The 23,872-nt window shown below is 40.9% G+C and overlaps 1 protein-coding gene across 1 annotated transcript; it reads left to right on the top strand.

The window, feature by feature from the left end:
* Nucleotides 1-2,502: 2,502 nt before the first annotated feature.
* Nucleotides 2,503-21,352, top strand: hspa9 (heat shock protein 9). The gene is made up of 16 exons (XM_008419753.2): nt 2,503-2,779; nt 3,351-3,409; nt 3,524-3,611; nt 7,146-7,327; nt 7,406-7,530; nt 7,609-7,682; nt 11,625-11,731; nt 11,809-11,971; nt 12,609-12,701; nt 12,791-13,000; nt 13,774-14,001; nt 14,085-14,307; nt 19,458-19,552; nt 19,638-19,730; nt 20,318-20,458; nt 20,539-21,352. Exons 1-16 carry the CDS (start codon nt 2,699-2,701, stop codon nt 20,614-20,616), a joined length of 2,040 nt encoding a protein of 679 aa, XP_008417975.1. The 5' UTR covers nt 2,503-2,698; the 3' UTR covers nt 20,617-21,352.
* Nucleotides 21,353-23,872: the final 2,520 nt, after the last annotated feature.

Below are 23,872 nucleotides of genomic sequence, written 5' to 3'. Positions count from 1 at the left end.
TGTCTCGGACCCTCTTAAAAGTTAGAAACTCCCTACAATTTGTTTTCAAGATCAAACACCAGTTGTCTCCTTTATCTAAACAAGTGGAAGCAGACCTTCTCCTCCACTGGCCTGAACTCATGCAGTTTTATGGCTTTTCACAGATCAGTGTGAAAGCTAGAATTTCGCCTGATTGTTTCCCGCTCAAACTAAGGGCAGATCAGAAAATCTAGCAGGCAATCTGCTGTAACTACAGGTAACATAAAGGTCAATAGGGCATAATAAGTTATTAATCTGAAAACTATAATTAGGCTATTTCAGTCAAGACATGTTAACAACTACGAGAGATTACAAATTAGACTGTGTTTTACAGATATTCTATGTTGCATTCAGTTTTACACCAGCTGTTTAAATCTTGTCAAAATGGTCAAAAGGTTAAACTCACACAAACAGCCACGACCTCCTGTGAATGTGTGCTCAGTCCACAGGGAGGTTAAGAACTGTTTTAAATGATAGAAAACTAATAACTAAACTATTTTAAATTCAACTTATTGTGTTACATTTAATATAAACATCCTACAAATGAGATGCCCACTGGACCATGGAGGCAATTTAGAACCAGATGTTTTAATTTTAAAACGCTGTTAATTTTATATAATATTGTACATGTGGTTAAGTTTTAAAGCTAGCATATTTTTAATTTATTTTCCTAACAGGACTAACAATAAAAAAACAGCCACATAAAATCGTAATAGTGTGTATTGGCGCTAGTATGGATGGGTTATGACACAACATATACATTCATTCAGCATCACTGATGTAACGCACGTGAAACCTTCGCTTTTGTTACATCATGACCTTCACATGCCCCACTACCTGTGTCTGTCCCATTCCGGCCACACTCACAAAAAACAGAAAAGGACAACAATAACAAGCTGTATAATCTCGATAATTTTTTACAATTGTTGTTCAGTTTATACCGTCTGGCATATATATGCATAGTATTCACGAGCGGCCGTAGAATATTTTGCCATTCAATATAATTTTTCAGGCAGTAGCTGTACAGCCTAATTCGGGGTCCTTCGGTGGTGACTTTAATAGACATTAATACGTAGACGCCTCATGGAGCTGGCCGGCCCGTTGCTGCAATACGTAACAGCGTCCGCCATATTGAATGTGGAATATCTACCAGTCAGCTAATACAAGTGAATGGACCTTTCTTTATAAAGTGCTGTTCTACAAAGTATTTTAAGTTAATACCTGCCATTGACACATTTTCTCACACACAATATATTTGGCAATCAAAGAAATCACTAAAGAGAGCGTTTCTAACTTTTGAGGTGATTATTAATTGTTTTGGGGCATTTCTGAAAAAAGAGCACAATGTTTTATTTGATAAGAAATGATTCTGATAACTTTTATATTGAAATTGATAAACAGACACATTTTTACAGTGTTTTATTAAAGAATATATTTACATAATTCCATAATTTAATGTACATTTAACATTTCAAGACAAGAAACAAATAATTTTCCTGTATTTTTATACGTTATTGAGAAATTACTTTTGATTTATAAATCAGTCATTGTCAAACATTAAACTACATATTTTTCTTACTTTTTTTCCAGAGAATAAATATTTATTACAGTATGTCAACTGCTATTGACAGCAAAGAGTGAAAATAATTCTAACAGAGTAAATTATTTTTATTTCATTACATAAGCTACATTAATACACTAATACTTCAGATTGAAATATTTAAAAATACAGAAAAAGTGAAAGAATAAAACATTTATTTATTAAATAGCCTGTGACCAGTGTTCAGTCTGCTGGTCACACTGGGAGAACTCCAATAACTTCTGAGACGTTCTGGTTCACAGGCTAAAGCCAAGAATAAAAGAGAAGTTATCCAAAAGTGAAATAGAAAATACATGTTTCCTTCACATTCATAAAAAGACATTTTCAGCATGTTGGGCTCTGACACGTAGCATCTTTATAGCTAAATATCGACATGGTGAATGAGCTGTGAAACAGAGACTGAATAACAGCAGCTCCAGCTCTGATCCTGACTGATCTTTCCTCACAAAATCCCCTAGTCTTTAATTAATTTCTCCTCTAACGGTTTTTCATCAGCTCTTTCTCATTAGAAAACAGTATGAAAACGTTAGCTGCTATGCTAACAATCAGCGGTTATTTCGGGCCAATTTAGCTACATAGAAAATATTTTCCGGTTGTTTAGAAGCGAATTTCTGGCTGCAAAGTCAAGTAATTCTTATATTTTATCCTTACCTGGGGAAGGTAATCCTAATGGATCCAGTTTGTTTCGTAAAACGGTTGAAACAAGTCCACACAGCACAGGACTTAAGGAGCTACGATCGCTCTGCTGCCACATAGAAGATGGCGGACGCTTTTACGTACGACTCAGCGCTCTATGAGGGGTCTACGTATTGATGTCTATGGTGACTGGTGTAACACGTGTTAGATCATTCCAGAAGCGTCTCCGCACTTCCTTTGCTGTTGCAGACCAGACACAAGTAGTCAGAACGGGCCTGAGCTGGAACTTCTTTCCGCTTGGACACTGACACAGGATACTTCTGCAGCTTTATCTCCACAGTTAAGCTGTTCTCAAGTCGCTCTCGGGCTTTAAGCCTACTGCGCTGCTTTTTTGTTTGCTCGTTTGGAAACAGCTTTGGTTAACTCATTAGACGKCTTGTCGAAATGTTGGGTGTCGCAAGGAGCGTTTCAAGGTCTTTGCCAACCAAAATCTGCTCTCGAAATGTGTCGTCTTTGGTGAAGAAGGTAAGAGGTCAACCATTTTATTACTACACACGCTCAGTGCTCATTCCGGCATGACACCCTGACATCTAGCCGCTTAGCACAGCATGCTAGCAGTGCTAGCTTGAGGCCACCTCGCAGTTTAGTGAAAAGCTTTTGAGGTTGACCGAAGTGGTTCGTGACATTTAGTTCTTTGCTGGGTTATTGAACATCTGCTGGGTGATGGTGAGCTGCTCGTGCTCTTCAGTTTACTACCAAACTCATCACGACAGGATGCGTCAAAACGTTCACGCATCAACCTAAGAAGTTATTACATGAAGAAATTAAGCAGAATTAAAATTTATGCTAGTTTTAAAACAGTTTAAGAACTGTCCATTCGTCTTCGAACTATGCAAATTTTCTGACAAGATTTTTCCAAGAGGTTAGTAAATGGTTCTGTGACCTTCATGAGTCTCCTCACCCGCTTCATGCTGTTACACCGCTAAAAAGGGGCCCGGGAATCTTCTGACTTCATCTAGTTTAACATGTTAATATAGAGCGGTCCTCGTTGTAATTTCAGTGGGTTCTGAGTCATTTTGTAATTTTATGTTCTAAGGCATGTTGGAGTGGGTTCCAGTCGGATGCAATCAGAGCTCTGTCCAGAAGAGACTATGCGTGAGTAGAAATGCTGTCATACTGCTGAGGGAAATTTAGCCATGTTCAAAGCCAGCTACACAGTGTGAAACACAAACTCATCACTTCCTGGTGTGAAATGTGTATGTGCTGCAGGTCGGAAGCCATCAAGGGGTCAGTGATTGGCATTGACCTGGGAACCACCAACTCTTGTGTTGCTGTCATGGAGGGGAAGCAGGCCAAGGTGAGGATTAGCTCAGTAATGTGGACACACTGCTTTAAACARAACTGCTGTCTCAAAGTTAGTCAGCAAACCTACTTTATTTGGCTTTTCATTGATTAGATCTTATTGTTGCATATTGGAATAGGTAAATGATTAAACATCATTTGTTAGTGTCAAGTCATGTTCATACTGAGGTATTTATGTCAAGCATTGATTTTATTTATTTATTAGAGATGTGCCGATCAGGTTTTTTCCTGCCGATACCGATCACCCATGAGGGCCGATCACCGATCACACAATTTTTTATTTTTTTAAAAATCATAAACAGTTACATTATGTGGAAAAAGGAACCATGAATTCATCTTAATTTAGACAAATTGTACTGCTATCGGTAATACTATCTTTAACAGACTGATAACATATGAAGGCTCTGAAGAGGCTAAATAATGCAAAGAGCCAAAATAAAACCTCTCAACATTGCCAAAAAAATTCAAGTATAAAACTTAACATTCGAAGGCAAACACAGATTCCATTACAATAAACAATCCAGAGTTACTGAATGAAAACTTCCTGACAGCATGGCGGCTAGCTGATTACTGCTAGTTCTGAGTGGCTGTTTCTGACTGAGCGGAGTAATTATGCAGAGCAGGGAGGAGATCGATTATTTTTTTTAAGAGATTACCTGTCTCATGTTAGGACAGCGAAAGTTTTAAATGTGTATGTAAAATGTATTTTTTTAGGTTAGATGCTGCAGCTTTAAACAGAGGTTTGGTGTGAGAGTTCACTACCAGGTGGAGCAGAAGCAGTGCTCCGTCTGTGAAATATTCTACCTGTAGCGCGTAGCAGCGGTTCAACAGCGAGAGCAGAACCAGCGTCTTACATCGCAGCTCGAAGACTTAAATAATTTTACGGGTTATTTGTTTAGCTTTCTGACCGTCATGCTAATAATCCGGGTGAGTGTTTGTAGCTGTGCGCTGCTTTACCTGCTATCTGTTCTTCCATATGTCTTTTTTATTGCAGTGAGCCTCGATGTACAACCCTGGCAAAAAGTATGGAATCACCAGTCATGGATGAGGACTCAGTCAGACATTTCATGCTGTAAAACGAACTCGGATCAAAAACACGATTCAATGATAAGGTCATTCCAAAGTGCAACTTGTTGGCTTTCAGGAACACTCAAAGAAATGAAGAGAAAACATTGTGGAAGTCAGTGAATGATACTTTTATTGACAAAGCACAGGAAAATAAATATGGAGTCACTCAATTCTGAGGAAACAAGTGTGGAATCACTCAATTTGGAGGTAGAAAATAAGGACACACCCAGTCTTTTTCCTTTCCCTAACTGGACACCTGCCCTAGATGAGATGTGCCCATTAGTCTGCAGTTAAAAACACCTGCATTCATGACGCCTTGGAGGGCTGCTGGACGAAGTGGAGTGGCAAGAACCATGGCTCCAACAAGAGAAATGTCCCTTGAAACAAAAGAGAGGGTTGTGAAACTTCTTGAAGAAGGTAACCCTTCATGCATGGTTGCTAAAGATGTGGGCTGTTCACAGTCAGCCCGTTTGTATTTGGTCCAAGATATGGACCAAATACAAATGGCATAGAATGGCTGTTGAAGCCAAGCGTACTGGTAGACCAAGAAAGACATCAAAACATCAAGACAAACGACTTAAGGCCATTTGTCTTGAAAACCAAAAAAGTACAACTAAACAGATGAAGCATAAATGGGAGGAAGCTGGAGTCAATGTGTGTGACTGAACCGTAAGAAATCGCCTACAGGATATAGAATTTCAATACAGGAAAGCTAAACAAAAACCAGCATTGATACCTAAACATAAAAGAACAAGACTGGATGAAAGTTATCTTCAGTGATGAGTCAAGAATCTCTATTGGACAAGGTGATGATGCTGGAACTTTTGTTTGGTGCTGTTCCAGTGAGATTTATGAAGAGGCCTGCCTGAAGAAAACCAAATTTCCACAGTCCTTGATGATATGGGGCTGCATGTCAGGCAAAGGCACTGGGGAGATGACTGTGGTTAATTCTTCTGTCCGTGCACAAGTTTACATTGGCATTTTGGTCAGTTTTCTCATCCCTTCAATTGAACAGATGTTTGGAAATGATTAAATAATTTTCCAAGATGACAATGCATCGTGCCATAGGGCAAAAACAGTGAAGGCATTCCTTGGAGAAAGACGCATTCAGTCGATGCCATGGCCTGCAAATAGTCTAGATCTCAACCCAATTGAAAACATGTGGTGGAGATTGAAAAAAATGGTCCACAAGAAGGGTCCAACCTGCAAAGCTGATCTGGCAACTGCTATTAAAGAGAGTTGGCACCAAATTAATGCAGAATACCGTTTGTCACTCATCAAGTCCATGCCTCAGAGACTGAAAGCCATTATAAAAGCCAAAGGTGGTGCAACTTAATACTAGTGATGTATTTTAAACGGTCTTTTGTTTGTGTTTTTCATGATTCCACACTTTTTTCCTCAGAATTGAGTGACTCCATATTTATTTTCCTGTGCTTGGTCAATAAAAGTATCATTCACTGACTTCCACAATGTTTTCTCTTCATTTCTTTGAGTGTTCCTGAAAGCCAACAAGTTGCACTTTGGAATGACCTTATTATTGAATCATGTTTTTGATCCGAGTTTGTTTTACAGCATGAAATGTCTGACTGAGTCCTCATCCATGACTGGTGATTCCATACTTTTTGCCAGGGGTTGCAGCCCAACTCCGTCAAGAATGGCATTGTTTTTATGTCGTATTAGCCTCGTTGTGTTGATGCATTTTGACGTGCTTCAATTTTCCGCCGCAACACGCAAACTACCCAATTCACTCAGTGCGTTATAGTTCCACATCGATTAGGATTTGTTGCTGCGCGTTTGCGCAGTGTGAAGGAAAGAGGAGACCAGCTGCACAGGCAGGCTGCGAAATGAGATGCAGGTGATCGGTATAGGCAACAAGAACCAATGATCACCGATCATGCACTTTTTCACGAAAATCGGCCGATTATGATCGGTGACCGATTGATCGGCACACCTCTATTATTTATTTTTGTCATAGGTCGTTTTGGTTCCTATTGAGCATATGTTTTTTGAAATATTTTTATTTGTAGAAAGAGCAGTAAACTGGTGTTCAGTAGTTTTGTTTACATCCAATTATAATTCAAATTTTGAGCAAACTCCTAAAATGTTGCAAAGTAGGCATGTTTTCATCTACTGGCTTGGAGCGAATCAACCAGGCTACGTAAGGCGTAATTTCATCAAATGCTGATGTTACTGTCTGTATTAAACAGGAAGTAGAGGTTTCAAACTAGCATGGACCACATCTCAGAAAAATGGAGAGTTTTCTCCTCTGAACTGGAACTTTGCAGTTAAATTTTTTTTAGCTTTGTGCCTCTGATAAGGCACATATCCAACAGTTGGGTGGGAGAGATTTGATGTATCTATGTAACTATTTGGAAATCATGTTTACACCTCCCCTGTAGCGTATTAACTGTTTTTGGAAAAAAGCCAAACCCACCCTGAAGAGTACCTCCTCCTCCTGCAGGTGTTGGAGAACGCAGAGGGAGCGAGGACCACCCCGTCAGTTGTGGCCTTCACGGCGGAGGGGGAGCGACTGGTGGGCATGCCTGCTAAACGCCAGGCTGTCACAAACCCTAAGAACACGCTGTATGCCACCAAGCGGCTGATTGGCCGGCGCTTTGACGACGCTGAGGTCCAGAAGGATATGTGAGTGACTCTCCAGAGGAGTGCAGGTCGATCCCTGAACACACATGATGTTAATATTCTGCTTCTCTCCTCCCTCAGAAAAAATGTCCCCTTCAAGATTGTCCGGGCCTCTAATGGCGATGCTTGGGTGGAGGCTCATGGGAAAATGTACTCCCCCAGCCAGGTGGGAGCCTTTGTCCTGATGAAGATGAAGGAAACGGCAGGTATGTTGCAGGGGAACGCCAGCTAAGCGGTTCTGTGAGGGAGCAGAAGATGGTGCTCTGATTCTGATTGTGTTGCAGAGAACTACCTGGGCAGCAACGTGAAGAACGCCGTCATCACTGTTCCAGCTTACTTCAATGACTCTCAGAGACAGGTACCACACACACACACACACACTGCTCTTTTATTAATCCCCTGTTGGGSTGTTTGGGCTTCAGTTTGATGATGCTTAGTTTCCAATAGGCTCCTCAGCTTCTGGCTTTGCCTACTGAACATATTGCTTCTAAACATGAGCGAACTGGGTCACCGTATTCAGAAAAGCGAAAGGCTGCTCAGGACTGAAAACAAGACTGTATTTATCCCAAAGGGAAATTAAATTGTATAACTCATACCATCCAAGTATCTTCAGAGAATTGTTGTGGATGGTGATACTGAAAGATCTCCAGTAGCAGGTCAGGCTTGCAACCAGGGGCGGATCTACTGGGGTGGCATAGGGTGTCAGTTGCCACCCCAAATGAGAGCCTTGAAACCCCTGTTGCCAGGGTTTTCAAGGCTGGCGACTGAATTCAATAGTTATGGCAAATCGGACATTAAGCACATGAAGCTCTTTTTTCCGACAACTTTGAATGCAACACAATGTAACCTGACACCTACTGATGAGTAGCGGGAAGTGCAGAGACAGAGCGCAAGGCTCTGATAACAGGACTGGACATTACGTGACTTGTTGTGTGCCACACACACGCCATTGCTGTCCATTGAATCAGGAATATATCAGTGGTCAGGAAAATACCACAATCGCGCAAAGAATCTGAAAAAAGGACGCAATATTTAGTGGTTAATTCAACCCTATGACAGCCATAGATAACAAGGACTTCAGATTTAACAGGTGAGGAAATGGTTTTAATTTAAAGAAAACATTGAACAAGTGAGCAGTGAGTCAGTTATACTAGCCTAACTGTTGCTGGTCCGCTATTGACTTTGATAACTTTAACATGTGCTGTGCAGTTTGGTGTGTTTTGGTTCTGTTAGCTAAGCTAAGACAACTAGAGCAGGTGTGTCAGGTGAAAATATATTAATAATCACAATATAGACATCAAGCCTGACAGCATAATGTAACACTTTATGTTCTGTTTTAGTGTTTTTGGGTACTTTGTGTGTGGGAAATGTTTGTCTTTTGGTGTTGATTCCCCTGATTGGTAATCTCTGATCTATCTGCTCGTTGAGCTGTTGTCTGTCCGTTGCCATGGTAACGGGTCCCATGTAATGCCGATACACAGAGCGAGAAAAGGCAGAATAGGAGTTGTTTTGTCTAGTTTGGTTCTCCACCTGTATATCACCTCTATTCTACCTTTAATGTGGCGCAGTGTCTGCAGCCGCTGCAATTCCTAAAAGTTAAACAAGTGACAAAAACTCAACTAATTCCCTCTGTTTGTGAAATGTGGCAATATTTATAGCAGTCATCAAACTACGGCTCCTACAGCATTTTAAAATATAACGATTGACCAATATCAAGAGAAATTCACCCCTTCTTGCATCTTGACAGAACTATCTGAATCAAATTGTTTATAGATTCGTATCACGGAGAATATATGTATCAAACATCAGTTTTTTCATCTTTATTTTTAGTCATATTTAATAGATATATCTGATAAGAAATGATGGCACTACTAATATTTTTGTGATTTCTGCTCGTCCTGCATTGGGATAAAATGGTTTTCTGGACATAGCTCAATGAATCACATAGCGACTAATGGGCACTGTCCAATCCAGTCGTACATATCAATTAGCAGGAGTATGAAAGACGTAAATAATTAGCTGTACTATATTAAATTATATTTAGGCCTCGGTGCTACATGAACCTCATTTTGAAACAATGCAAGTTAAAAACAATATTTTGCAACGAGTAAATTCAGTCCAATGTGTTAGATCTGTGTAAGCTAAATGTGAGAATGAATGAATATATATATGTATAAATATATAGACACACACACACTGGCATATGCTGCCACCCCTGAAAAAATCTCTGCCTCCCTCTTGCCACCGCATAGATATTTTTTCTAGATCTGCCCCTGCTTGCAACAAATATGAAGAAGTCAGTTTTGCTCACATGTCCACAAAATGGACATGCTAGCATGTCAGTTTTGCTGGCAGCATAATATTCCTTGGATGACATCAGTTGCTAGCTGCTCTGTTAATTTTCTTCATTTGTTTTTACTGCTCCTCTTTAAAGTACAGAGGAGCAAATCCCAGTGCAGTCTGGGATTTGAACTTCCTTCTCCCCATACTGCTCTTTTCAGCTCTTTCTGGGGGTCATAGTTCATTTATCCTTTGAATTTTGGTGATGCCAATCAGCTGCTCCCAGTTGTTGGAGGAAAAATTGAAATATAGAACAATCCCAACTAGGGGTGTAGTGATGCAATAATTTCACAATACGATACACGATATTCTGGTCACAATATGATATGTATCACGATATTTGTTGAGAGATACAATCCGCTACGATTCACTGCATTTTCTGAAAGATTTTAGGACAGAGTGATTTTAGTGACATTTTGTGTTCCATAGACTTGCATTTAGTTAACTGAAAACTGATTAAAAGCATCAACTACACAATACCTGGCTCTGATTGGACAGTCTAACAGTCTGCAGCTGGACAAAATGAATCAAAGATGCAGTGAGATTATTAGTTTCTGTCATTTAATTCATGTGGATTTGACATAAAACTCAAAAGTTTAAACTGTAATCCAGGAGAGTGGGGAGATTATCAGCCTCTGTAGACTCTCAATATGCAAATGATTGCACTTATGTTTTTTCTTTTGGACACTGTGGCTGCATTTTGGAGTAAAAATGCAGCCACAAATGCAGTCTTTTGGACTATGGGGGAAAAGGCTTTTCTACCTTGGCTCCCGGAGTTAGCCGTGACTGTAAGCTGTTTCCTACTAACTGCTAAAGTAGTGGCTCCGCCTCACCTAGTGATCAACTCCCTGCAGCTACGCAGCGCTGCTATTCCCCTGCTTGGATCTCTGAGTAGCTGCCTCTCAGACTGCCAGGATCTCATCGTTCTCTCAGTCTCTGATACTCTTTGTCTGTTGCTAATAAGAATGATCGATCAGCCATTGTTATGGAAATCCTCACTGCGCCGCGGATTCCGGCTGCGGGTTTTTCCTCTTCATCTTTCTGCTCAAAACACAGCGCCGCTGCGCGCCCGCTGCGGATGTTATCAACCCATGTTCATTCTTCGGGTAATCCTTTATATACAGAACAGAAACCGCCAAGATAAAAACTAATTACGAAGTGAATGCTACCAGTCGAAATTTGCATTAATTTTGCGATCTTACTGCTTTTGCAGCTGCTCCGTTCGCGCCGCTTCTCCGTTCCGCTTCTCTTTCACGGTTACTTGCGCAACTTTACTTCGTTTCTCAGCAACACAATACAGCCCATCATTATTTATTTAAGATTTTACATTTCCAAAGACACAGGAATCTAATGTTTTGTACGTTTGGAAGCTCATTCCCTCTCACATAATCGGAAAAGCCGGGGAATGGCGGCGCTTTTGACATTTCTCTGATATTCGGGAAAATATGATTTACTATTTTTAGCATAATTCCGGTTATTCTTGACCTATTAACACAATTTAAAAACTGGTGTGTAGTTTATAATGTGCACTTTAAGCTCAAGTTGAAAGTGAGACTGAGGGAGGCGGAGTCTTGCTGCTACRCCGTAACAAACTAGATGTTAAAAAGAGCTATAAGGCTCTATGGTTATATGGTTTAACGGATCAATACTAGCAGATGAAAAATCGATACTTTCCGAAGGCGAAAAATATTGATATATATCGCCAAATCGATTTATTTATACAGCCCTAATTCCAACTCATGTAACAGATGGGATAAATGGTACAAATGTGTCTGCTCAGTGTTTATTCCATCAACAGACCCCGGACAATGAGTTGTCTGTACAGCTACCGGAAATGAAATAAACATATGAGTTCTATCAGGTTTGAATTGACCAGAGTTTCTTCTGGTTTTAGATGACTCAGACCAGGCCTCCTCTGGCTGCTGTCAGGATGAACTGAGCTTCACTTGTCTGTCCTCAGGCCACCAAAGACGCCGGTCAGATCGCCGGCCTTAACGTCCTGCGTGTGATCAACGAGCCGACCGCTGCTGCTCTGGCCTACGGATTAGACAAAACCCAGGACAAGATGTGAGTAACAATCAGAGTAATGTTGATGTTTGATGCTGCTGACCTGAGGTTAAATGACACGTCTGCTGCTCTTCCAGCATCGCTGTGTATGATCTGGGTGGTGGAACCTTTGACATTTCAGTCCTGGAGATCCAGAAGGGAGTTTTTGAGGTGAAATCCACCAACGGAGACACTTTCCTGGGAGGAGAAGACTTTGACCAGCACCTCCTCAAACACATCGTGAAGGAGTTCAAGAGAGAGGTGAGTTAGGTTCTATGTCTGATTATTTCCCCAAATTCCACGTATTCCGTTTTAATTATTCAAAAGACATGTTTTTCATTTTAGCCATATTTGTTACCCCAGAATGTAATCATGCTCTGAATTAAAAAAATTAACAGATCGATAACTTGAGGTTGTTTCTGTTTTTCTGTTTCACAAATGACACAAAGTGCTGTGATTCACAGAACATTAACTTTAAAAGGTGTTAGTTTCCCACTCTTTTTTTAGAACTCAAACATTATGTTCAAAACTAAGAATCTTGTTTTTAACAAAAAGTCTCCAAAACTAAGAATCTTGTTTTTAACAAAAAGTCTCCCTTTTGAAAATGCATTAGAGTTAAACTCAACACCAAAATATTTGCCACAAAAGAAAACTATAAAAAGTAAAAACTTGTACTCGCCTCCATAACGCCACAGGAACTACTGTAGATCCTTTTTGTTGGCCGTGCGGAAATCCACTAATTAAATTAAATTACCCATTTGGTTGGTTCCATTTTGTTTATTAAATTCCATGATTCCATCCTTGTTTTCCGCATCGTAAAAATCACAGGGCCGTAGTTGAGCATTGTGACACACTGCTTTCTTCCTTCTGGTGGCTTTTATTGACTCTGTTTCTCCAGTCTGGTGTGGACCTGATGAAGGACAACATGGCGCTGCAGCGGGTCAGAGAGGCTGCAGAGAAGGCAAAGTGTGAGCTGTCCTCTTCTCTGCAGGTAGGAAGTGTGTTTTAATGTCAGTAGCTCCTGCAGACCATCCCTACACACACACACACCGTCCACTGACATGTTCCTCTGCTCCCCAGACGGACATCAACCTCCCCTACCTGACCATGGACGCCTCTGGACCCAAACACCTGAACATGAAGCTGACCCGCTCTCAGTTTGAGGGCATCGTGGCCGACTTGATCCGCCGCACCATGGCCCCCTGCCAGAAGGCCATGCAGGACGCCGAAGTGTCCAAGGGAGACATCGGAGAGGTGCTGCTGGTGGGAGGCATGACCCGCATGCCCAAGGTATTAACAGGATACCTGTGATCATTCAGCAGAGCCTGTTCAGGACTGGTTGAGATTTATCCGAGAAACTAGTGTTGCTGGGAGAACTGAGCAGCACATTAAAGGAGACCTACCATGCATTTGTACTTCCATTTGGATTTCTACTGCTTATAAAAACATCCCAGCTGCTTAAAAAAAACACTCAAATAAGGTAATTTTTTGTTGTCTGGGAAAAACGAGCCATTTCAAAAACCCCTCCCGATTATTGAGTCACACTGTGCTGTTACCCATCAACCCAAGTGGAGCTCCAGGAGGTTTGGTCAGCAGGTTTTACCGCTGTATGCACTGTACAATGGCTGTTGGAAAAGACAAGTGTTTTGTTGTTGACATACCATCCAGAAACCTCTTGCTGTAGTGTTGTTTGTTGTGCAGGAGGCTCTACTAATGCTATTCAAATATTTATAATTGTATACTTGTGCATCTGTTTGCAGCTGTTTTCACGTGCAAGTGTAAACATTGAGTTGGGAGCGTGGCCAGCGGCAGCTTATTTGGTTTTAAAGTGACAGAGCTTATTCTGAAAAGAATACTGAGCAGACTAAAATCTCATTATCTAAGAATTATTCTGTGCCAAAAATATAAAACTTATTTTTTTACCTAGCTTAACCTGTTCAAGGGAGCACAATAGATTGATAGAATTGTAACACCTGCTGGCCAGGAGGGGTGTTGCACAGTGGGATGCATCAGAAATGTAACACAGTAAAGCTGTCAGTAACCCTGTGGCTCTCTGTGTGCAGGTCCAGCAGACCGTTCAGGATCTATTTGGCCGAGCCCCGAGCAAGTCGGTCAACCCTGACGAGGCCGTCGCCATAGGAGCAGCCATTCAGGGTGGAGTTCTAGCCGGTGATGTCACTGATGTACTCCTCCTGGACGTAACTCCGTTGTCACTGGGCATCGAGACCCTGGGAGGCGTCTTCACCAAGCTCATCAACAGGAACACCACCATCCCCACCAAGAAGAGCCAGGTAGGTGGAGCAGCACCACTGGCCCGGTCCGGTTCACCACAGAACCCACTGCAGTATCCCTGTCTTGTCTGCGTCCTCTGAAGGTGTTCTCCACAGCAGCTGATGGCCAGACTCAGGTAGAAATCAAAGTGTGTCAGGGGGAGAGAGAGATGGCAGCAGACAACAAGGTGCTGGGTCAGTTCACCTTGGTGGGGATCCCTCCAGCCCCCCGCGGAGTCCCTCAGATCGAAGTTACCTTCGACATCGACGCCAACGGCATCGTCCACGTGTCAGCCAAGGATAAAGGCACGGGCCGCGAGCAGCAAAGTGAGTACGGCCTGACTGGAGGAGTCTATAGAGCCACTTGGCTTTAATGCAGCTTACTGGGAACATCAAAGAATGGCCCAGTCAATGTCCAGACATAAATCTCTAAAGAAAGAATTGGAAATAAGCCTGTCACGATAACAATTTTTGCTAGACGATTAATTGTCTAAAGAATTATTGTGATAAACGATAATATTGTTTCAAGACCTTTTGACACTGATTTAATGGAAATGACTAATAATGCATGCGATTTCCTGCCATAGATAGATACACTTTATTTTCAAAAGAACACATGACACTGGAACTGATGAACTAAATAAACGAAACAACCATAAACAAAAATAAAATGGATTCTCAGTCTCCATTAACAAAAAACGTACTTGAATAAAAACTAAGTAACATAAAGCCAAAGTGGAAATAAATATTGCATTCAACCAAAAGAGTGCAGATTATGAAGTCTGTATACTATATTCCCCTTCAGTAATCACTAGATTTAAATGGACAAGATGGGCACATCCGACTACCTAATGCAGTAGTTCATACTACACTATTTTTTACTCCTATGACAATCTTAGATTGTTGACCGATCTAAGATTCTCGCTAGTGATTTCGTAACAGATCATCTTGCAGTGTGTGGTGTGTTACGGTAGATTGTCGTGGCCGCTCCGATCTAAATCAGGGGTTTTCCCCAACTGGGAGCTTAACGCAGCCTGTTGAATGTGACAGGTAGCCAATCAGAAAGCGCAGATTCTCCTCCGTGCTTTCTGAGGGGAAATTACGGAGGGGAATCCCAAACAACTGGCACAGCAACCCGGAGATATGTGCAGACAACATTAATATTTATTCAACATTTCGTGCAAAGAATATAGAAATGACAAGGAGAGGAGTTGGAGCCAAATTGCTACTGCAGTTGATAAACCTGTTAACTTTTCAGCTGTTCTTCGTTAACGTGACTTAAATAGGTTATAATGATTTTCAATTTTCATTCTGTCAGAACTTTACGCTGACTCTATCCACATGCATCACTGGTAGGTTCTAGTAAAGCATTGATTAATGCCTGATTTTAAAATTGGTTAACTGGACTTGTAGCCATTATTTTGTGCCCATGTGGCTGGACACCACACGGCACAATCGAACCCGATTTAAACCATTATACCTAGGATTTCTGTTGGCTCATGTGTCTCTCAGGCTTTGAAAATGGGCCGACAGTCGGCCGACAACTCGTGTAGTGTGAGCTGGACATTACACCGAGCAAATGAGGAAGGGAGGGTCAGCGGAGAGCACCGGAGCTCCCAACCTTTTTTCATTCATCAACAGAAAGAAAAAAGGCAGGAGGAGACGATAAAGCCGATAATTAAAATGAGGTTGATAGGTTTAATTTATCGTGCGATTAATTGATTTATCGTTTTATCGCGACAGGCATAATTGGAAAGGAAATGAGCGGAGACTGTTGATGCTGAACAGGTACAAAGCTGATAGGCGTACGCCAGCCGATCTGCTACTGTAAATGCAGGCAGTTCTACTCAGTTTTGACTGAGGAACTGAATTCAAACTTGAGTTTCCTGTACAGGGTTTCCCCCCGTGAATTTTATACCTGGCAGCCCACCATGCTTTATTAGCGCCACCGTCAGGCTAGGCCTTTCTTGTTTATGCTCTTATGAAAATAATAATAAAAAAATTTTTTTGTTTTTTTTTTTTAAGCCGGATTGCAAGCGTGTCTGTTGCTCTGAGCGTTTCACTGGCGGAGCAGATTTATTCCTAAAAACATATTTATAGAAGGTAGGTTTATAATTTATGCCTTTAAAACCTGACCAATCACACCGCTGGCGCCTCTGTCCATTGCCTCGCACACTACAGCAGCCTTAAGTTTATACCACCTCCTTTTACTCAAACTGGACACAGGCTGACCTGTATGGATATTTACATCAACCCCCTGTGAGGACTTTTGTTTCTTTCTAGAGTTTTTTGATCAAGGTAGGAGTTTAAACCCCACCGCGTTAGCTCTGGTTGCGCAGCACTACGTGAACCGCAGAAATAACTTGCGCGTTCAGAGGTGCATTGAGGAGCGGTGAGAATGATTTATATTTGTGGACAAAGGATTTTGTGCAGCTTTTCCATCTCAAGACGCTGCCCAGCGCCCGGCTGCGTCTACGCTGATGAAGTTTATGTCTATGTTTCCGGTTGGCCAGAGCGTTAGTGGTTAACGAGCCAGTGCTAACCTCATCATGCAGGTTCAGCCCAGTGAGGAGCTTTCGTGCTTACCTTGCAGTCCCACATCACGCTGGTTGTATATTATTTTATTATTATTGTTCTGGTTACATGATGCATCAAACCATATCAAATGCTTTTTCCACTTAGTCAGCCAGAGTTAATGTGTGCGGCTGCGCGGAGATCTGAGAAACTCATCCCATAAACTCTCGACCAACCAAAATAGTTTCTGTGTCCCCTTGTTAACAACTCAACAGACAGAAATGTAAGAGCTACTAAAGCCACATTAGCAACATTGAATTAAATCTCCTGTTTGTTACGCATCTCTGCGTACTGAGATGGTTTTACCCAGTGGTGGAGAAAGTACTCCACCACTGGAGTACTTTACTTAAGTAAAAGTACAAATACACAGACAAAAATGTACTTAAGTAAAAGTCAAAGTACCACATTAACATTTTACTTAAGTAAAAGTAAAAAAAGTACTGGCTTTTAAAAATACTTAAGTATTAAAAGTAAAAGTACTTGCTGAATGAATTGCCTAATCACTAATATCATTAAGTGAACCGATCGTATTTAATTTTAATATATCAGAAATGTGCCATTTTAATGAAMAATGCCACAGATAAARCATGTTTTTATTGYGTTTACTCTGTAACAYAGTTTAGACTTAGATATGTGATTCTATGCATCATAATTTCAGGGATGGAAACATCTCGTCTCCTGTCCTAACATAACATGAACTTCACTTTTTTTGCCACACATTTATTTTGAAAGAAATCCAACTGGCAGAGGAGGACATGGAACCAAGGAGCCACGTAGCAGAGTTGTAGTCTAGACCACCAAATCCAAGACCAAATCAAAACCAGCACCCCGTGCTATATGACAATAAAATTTAGTGCACCTATCAAAACTGCTTCTCAAATTGATCTGAAAGATTCACTTTCCCATAAAAACACCTAGATATTAAATGCTTAGAGCTGAAATAAATGTAACCAGTGACAATTCAAACTCTTCTTCATTCTGTTTTGCTTTCATCTCTGTGCCACAATACACAGAGGTCTCCTGCCATCCCTAAAAAAATAACACCCTGGGCGGTATTGCCAATGTCATAAATAATAATTGTCTGCACCATTAAACATAGCGATTAACAACGCTCAACTATGAACACTGTCCAAGGCCCAATAAGCAAGAAGGAACCAAGCAGGAGGAGGTGACTGTTCTCATCCTCCCTCCTGCTGCAACGTCTGCCACCATGACAGGTGACGAAAACAAAGAGCAATGAGCATGTTCTGTGTTCCTACATTCTTGTTTTATTTATTCACCAATTAAATATAAATATATTTTAATGAAATAAAATAGCTACTGCAGTGTACRCAGAGCATTACAAGAACAAAGAACGGCTTTCAGTGAGGCTTCAGCACTACAGGACTTGGTCAAGATCCGTCCAGAAGAATCAGATCGTCCATGAATGTCATATTACTATATTGCACTTTGGTCACAGCGTTGTCCCATATTTGCGACACCTCAGTCAACACCTCCACACAGTAATTCAGTGCATGAGTGACAACTTTTTTTCATCGCAGATGCAACATGTGTTTCAGTCAATACAGCTAGCTTTGCTAGCATCACGTCCACAGATCTTACCTTTCTTTAAGCTTTCCTTCCAAGTGACGCTAAAAATTGGACGAAGTCCCCACCGTCTGTGAAAGCAAAGCGCTGCTGATTTTACATGTCGCCATATCTTATGATTTATGCAGCGCTATTATATTACTCCCGCTCAGAGGAAACCACTGCGCATGTCTGGAGGTCCGCTTGCAAGTAAAGGTGGAGACGATGGGTGACAACAGACACTAAGTCACGTTATTGCTCGGATTTTACGGCGCCACCTTAAGTCCCTGAACTTCACATTTGAATGGAAAAAAAGAGCAACGCGACTTGGATGTAACGAGTAACGTGACAGTTTGTAGAAATGTAGTGAAGTAGAAAGTACAGATACTTGCTGTAAAATGTAGTGGAGTAAAAGTAGAAAGTATCCATTATTAAATCTACTTAAGTAAAGTACAGATACACGAAAATTGTACTTAAGTACAGTAACGACGTACTTGTACTTCGTTACTTCCCACCACTGGGTTTACCTCATCATGCAGGACCGGTCCAAGGCTGTATGAGACCCTGAGCAGAATTTGACTTAAGAACCCCTTTTGTTGCTAAAATCATCAGCACCTCTAACAGCTTCTGTGTTAGATTTAGTGAAATCTGGGAGAAGGGGAGTAGTTTAATTGACCAACCTAGAAAGCAATAAGTTTACTAGTTTGAATTTGTGGGCAAACAGAGCTCAAACTCAAAGATTAAACTCACAGCATCAGAGTGTAGCTATGGTAACAAAACAATCTGAATATTTTTCTTTGAACTTTTACGAAGTAAACTTGCCAGCTCCTTAAAATCTTACATATAAATGTTAAACAATTTAAAATCTTTTAATTTATGTATGCTGAAACCATTGAATCAAATTTAGCAGCATTGATCATCTCAATAAACAAATGTTACATTTATATATCTGTGGTCTATGTTAAAATATTAGCATTTATGGGGCCCATCAAGCCCTGGAGCCATATAGAGTTGCTGACTAAATTTGGATTAAACAGAAGTGCAAATAATTGATATTCATTTAATTGTATTTTTTGATGCGTTTTTAAAACTAGTTGTGGGTTTAGATATCATATTTCATTGGTGATGTTTTCCAGTAACATATAATTTACCCAGTAATATTTTTACATTTCCTGTCTACTTAACATCTTTTAATACAAAAACACGGTGAACCACCTCGGCGCTCCAACCACCAGGCTAAGCAAGTTTTCTGGGGGAAACCCTGCTGTGCTGAAGTTGGAAGGTTTTAATCCTCGGGCTGCTTGGTGAGGCTCCTGACCTCTGACTTGTTCCTCCAGTTGTGATCCAGTCATCAGGAGGTCTCAGTAAGGACGACATCGAGAACATGATCAAGAACGCTGAGCGGTACGCCGAGGAGGACCAGAGGAGAAAGGTGAGGCTGTCTAGACGTCAACATTTCCTCTAGGTGTACATACTGCTTTATCTTCATCTCACTGGTAACTGTACTGATGCTGCAGGAACGAGTGGAGGCCGTCAATACAGCTGAGGGCATCATCCATGACACAGAATCCAAGATGGAGGAGTTTAAAGATCAGCTTCCTGCTGATGAGGTACAACTGCAACATTTTCTGTAGTCTGGGAAATGTGGCTTTATGTCATGTGGGTTTGCTTAGAGATTCTAATGGAAAAAAGCCTGGAATTTTGTACTGTGGTTGAGTCCAAAGACATGATTGAACAATAAACTTAATATATTTAGACTACCTATAACTCACTCTTGACACATTCGTGCAAGCAGGGCTGGATGATATGGCTGAAAACGTATCTTGATCTTGATAAGTGTTTCCTATCAGTCGATTGATAATTGTTGATTAGAATTATTAATTGATCTAATCGTTAATAGAATTAATAATAGAATTATTAATTCCATTGTCTTAAGAACTATTGAATTTGAGTTCATGAAACCTTACAGAATGTTAAGATGAACTATTTGTGTCCTCTAAAAATAGAAAGAGCTGAATGCTGGCTAAACACCAGCATTCAGTCTCAACAGGGTTATAAAAGAAGCCTGAGCTCTCTAATGAAGCGTCAAGTTTAACCAATCAAATCTTCTGAAAAGAACAGGAAGTGAGCATTTATCACAGGACTTGTGTATTCTAAGGCTGTTTTCCTCATTGATGACTCTGCTGTGTGTCATCAGTGCAACAAGCTGAAGGAGGAGATCACGAAGGTTCAGGACCTCCTGGCCAATAAGGACACGGAGACTGGAGAGAACATCAAACAGGCAGCAAACAACCTGCAGCAGGCGTCTCTGAAACTCTTTGAAATGGCCTACAAGAAGGTAGGAAGGTCGTTCACAGTGAGTCTGGCCTCAGTGTTTGCCTGATGAGCAGAGGGTTGACTCCATGTTGGTGTTTGCAGATGGCAGCGGAGCGGGACAGCAGCAGCAGTGGAAGCAGCAGCGGCTCAGAGGGGGAGAAGAAAGAGGGCCAGCAGTAAACTTGCTGTCTCCATGACAACAAAGGACTTTGTGCTCAGGTGGTTCGCCTGAGTTATTCCTCCAAGTGAAAGAATATTCTACTGTGTTTTTGCAGTAAAATAGATTCATGTCTATATATGAATGCCCAGCAACACCCTATATGTTTGTAATTTAACTGTTTGTACAATGTTCTCTTGTTTTTACAAAGCCCTTAATTGACATTAGATTATTTAGCCTCCTCTGAGGCCGATCTCTTCAGCCTCCTCTCTTATCACAGGCCTAACTCCACCCAGCGTTTAGCATCTGCTGGTCATCAGAGAATCATGTGCTGAACTCAGGTGTTGCTCCCACCTGTCCTCAGCACAGCTGACGGAATCAAACCTCCAGTTCACTTTTTGCTCTTTGAATGTTCCCACCTATCGGTGATCAGCCGGCCCTTCTGGATAATGGGACGGTCTGTGTGAGGATCTACTCTCTCATTGGTTGTGAGTAGATGAGAAGGCTGTATAGATGACTATGAACTGCAATAAGGTGACTGGATGCTGGAAGCAGTCAGTACAGTCAGATCTCCCACTGTGTGGATAAGGCAGTGAGGATGAGGAAACATGGATCCAGCTGTGTCTATTCCAGTCAGAGGTGATGCTGCCTCTCTGAGCCGGGCCATGATGGATGATAGATATGGTCCTGCTGAGAAACTGAAGGGTCACAGTAACTGTTGCAGTCTTTTCTAATAAAAAATTAATACCTGTGTTAATACTCAGTGCTACTTTTTGGGATGTTCAAGCTGGAGAAGTTTGCTTACACTAGGCCTCTACTGTGATAGGTGAACGTGTGGATTGAAATCCACTTTAATAGATATGGTGATCCCTTCAGAGCTTTGAGTATTCAGTATGTATGAATCTTTTTTTTTTTTTATAAAACCTTTAAAAACATTTTTTTTTTTTTACATATTTGTTTAAACCGTCACCTTGTGACTGTATGGTACGAGACAATCTGAAGAAATCCACCTCCTCGCTCCTCCCAGTACCATCTGAAGACACGGCACACCTAGTCAGAAACAACAAATCAGAGCCAGGAGGCGGGTCTTAGTGCTGCAAATCAAAGAACTTAGTGTGACGTGTCAAGCTCACATGCTTGACATGCCCACACCCGTGTTGGTGCGCGTATTGGTTTCAGCAAGTCACGTGACCGATACAGGAACTGTTTCGAAATGACATTAACGCGCCAGACTGTTTATAAGACAGCGAATCTGTCAAATGCATTTGCCAAACGAATTCTTGATCTTTTACGGAACAGAGTCAACTATGGAGCAGCTTCAAAGGAAAGGTTTCCGCAGTAGTGTGGGACCATTTTGATCTTATATTGGAAAATACATTTTTCATTTTTGTTGTTTCATCCGGTTCTTGTCAGTTTCTACTTGATCTATCTGAATGCAAATTCAGCTGAAATTGACTTGGTTTACTTTCATATTATGTTCTGCAGGTTAAGTGTCGCATATGTTTGACTAAACTGTCTTATTTAAATAAATCCACCTTTTCAATGCTGAGGCATTATGAGGCCAGGCATGAGAATTAAGTCTCAGATACACCTAGATAAACTCAGACATACAACCATTCTACAAATTACTCGGTTAGATTTTATAAATTATTTCATATACAGTGAACCCTCGCTATAACGCGGTTCACCTTTCGCAAATTTTTTTGTGCATTTTTTTCCACAGTGTTCTGCGTCCTGATTGGCAAAAACGGTCTCCGCGCTTCTTGTATACCTGAGTGCCAATAAAGTTACGATATTTAATATAGATTGGCCATTAAGGAGATGGAAACTGAAACTTTGAATGCCAGCTGGAAAAAAGCTGTGGCCAGAGGCTGCGCAAAACCCGACCGGAGGCTCGCTTGACGAGATCCATCGCTCTGCTGTAGATACAGCTGTGAATCTCGTGGGGCAGGTTGGAGGAGACGCTTTAATGACATGACTCCGGATCACCTTAATGCCCGATTGATACACACGCACATCCGCTGATCTGAAAACAGGCTTTGTTCTTTGGTTTCATTGTAAAGTATTTAATTATGCTGTATAATAATTGTAAAAGTAACTACCAGAGGTGTGACCAAGTCACTGTGTTGCAAGTCTCAAGTAAGTCACAAGTCTGTCCTCAAGTCAAGTCAAGTCTCAAGTCAAGACAGGCAAAAGTCGAGTCAAGTCTCAAGTCAGGAACCTTTAATTTCAAGTCATTTCGAGTCGTTTTTATTTATTTTTATTTATAATTTGCAATTTTACATAAAATTCAAATAATAGACCATTTGTTCTTTTTAAATTCTGTATCTCAAATGATAGAATTTGTGCAGCTGAACACAAAGTATAAAAAACATTTTTAAATTGGACCCTCTTTATTGCGCAGTTCTGCTAAACTTGATATTCAATAAAAAGTTTTCAAAAAATGAAAAGTATGAAGTTATCACAAGTAAACTCAGGAAGGTGGTGCATTTATTTTTCTGCTTTTATATCTAAGTATGTTAGTTTCAGTCCTCCGTAAATATGCACCAGATATTCTAAACACAAAATTTATTTGGGACAGTCACTGTGTTTGGTCTGTTTTAACAAATAAACCACATGAAAAAATCAAAATCATTGCAAATAATGTGGAGTGGTTTTGAATTTGGATGTGATGGTAAAACAAATATCTGTCAGGCCAAGTGGGTTTAATCTACAGCCAATTTCACATCTCAATATTGATAAAAACATGTGAATCAAGCTGGTCAGAATCACTAAACACAAAATAATGAGCTCATTATTTTATGTCCTACTCAGTTAATTATCCCACTTAGTGTTATATTCAGGGTCAGTGAGATTGTACAATTTTTATTTTTACAGAAATTTTTGAAAGATGGCCAAAAAAAAACGGAATTTTTGTTTGTTTTTCAGCAAAGCTATACTACTTGGAAATGGGTTCTGTGCGACATGTGACAGTCACACCGGTCAGTGCATCGACTTAATGCACTGACTGCAGTAAACAATATATTGTTCACAATATATTCCCGGTGTTACGTCAATCCGCGTTTCCCCATCAGATACGGTTGCCCCTGCGTCTTCTTGCCGCTCCTCCCCAGCTGTGTGAAGCTGACACCCCACCCACGTCAAAAAATCCAGCAAATAGTCTGAATGGTTAGTGCTCCGTTTTTGCAGGTTTGTGCCGTTAAAATTTTCGTTTGTGCAGTTTTGGTTTCTGAGATATTAAACGTTATTTTTTAGGTCATCCAGAGTTCACCATCCCCC

Source organism: Poecilia reticulata, linkage group LG10, assembly GCF_000633615.1.
Source record: "Poecilia reticulata strain Guanapo linkage group LG10, Guppy_female_1.0+MT, whole genome shotgun sequence".
Lineage (NCBI taxonomy): Eukaryota > Metazoa > Chordata > Actinopteri > Cyprinodontiformes > Poeciliidae > Poecilia > Poecilia reticulata.
The sequence above is the reverse complement of the archived record's forward strand: the minus strand, read 5'-3'. Positions and strand labels throughout refer to the sequence as shown.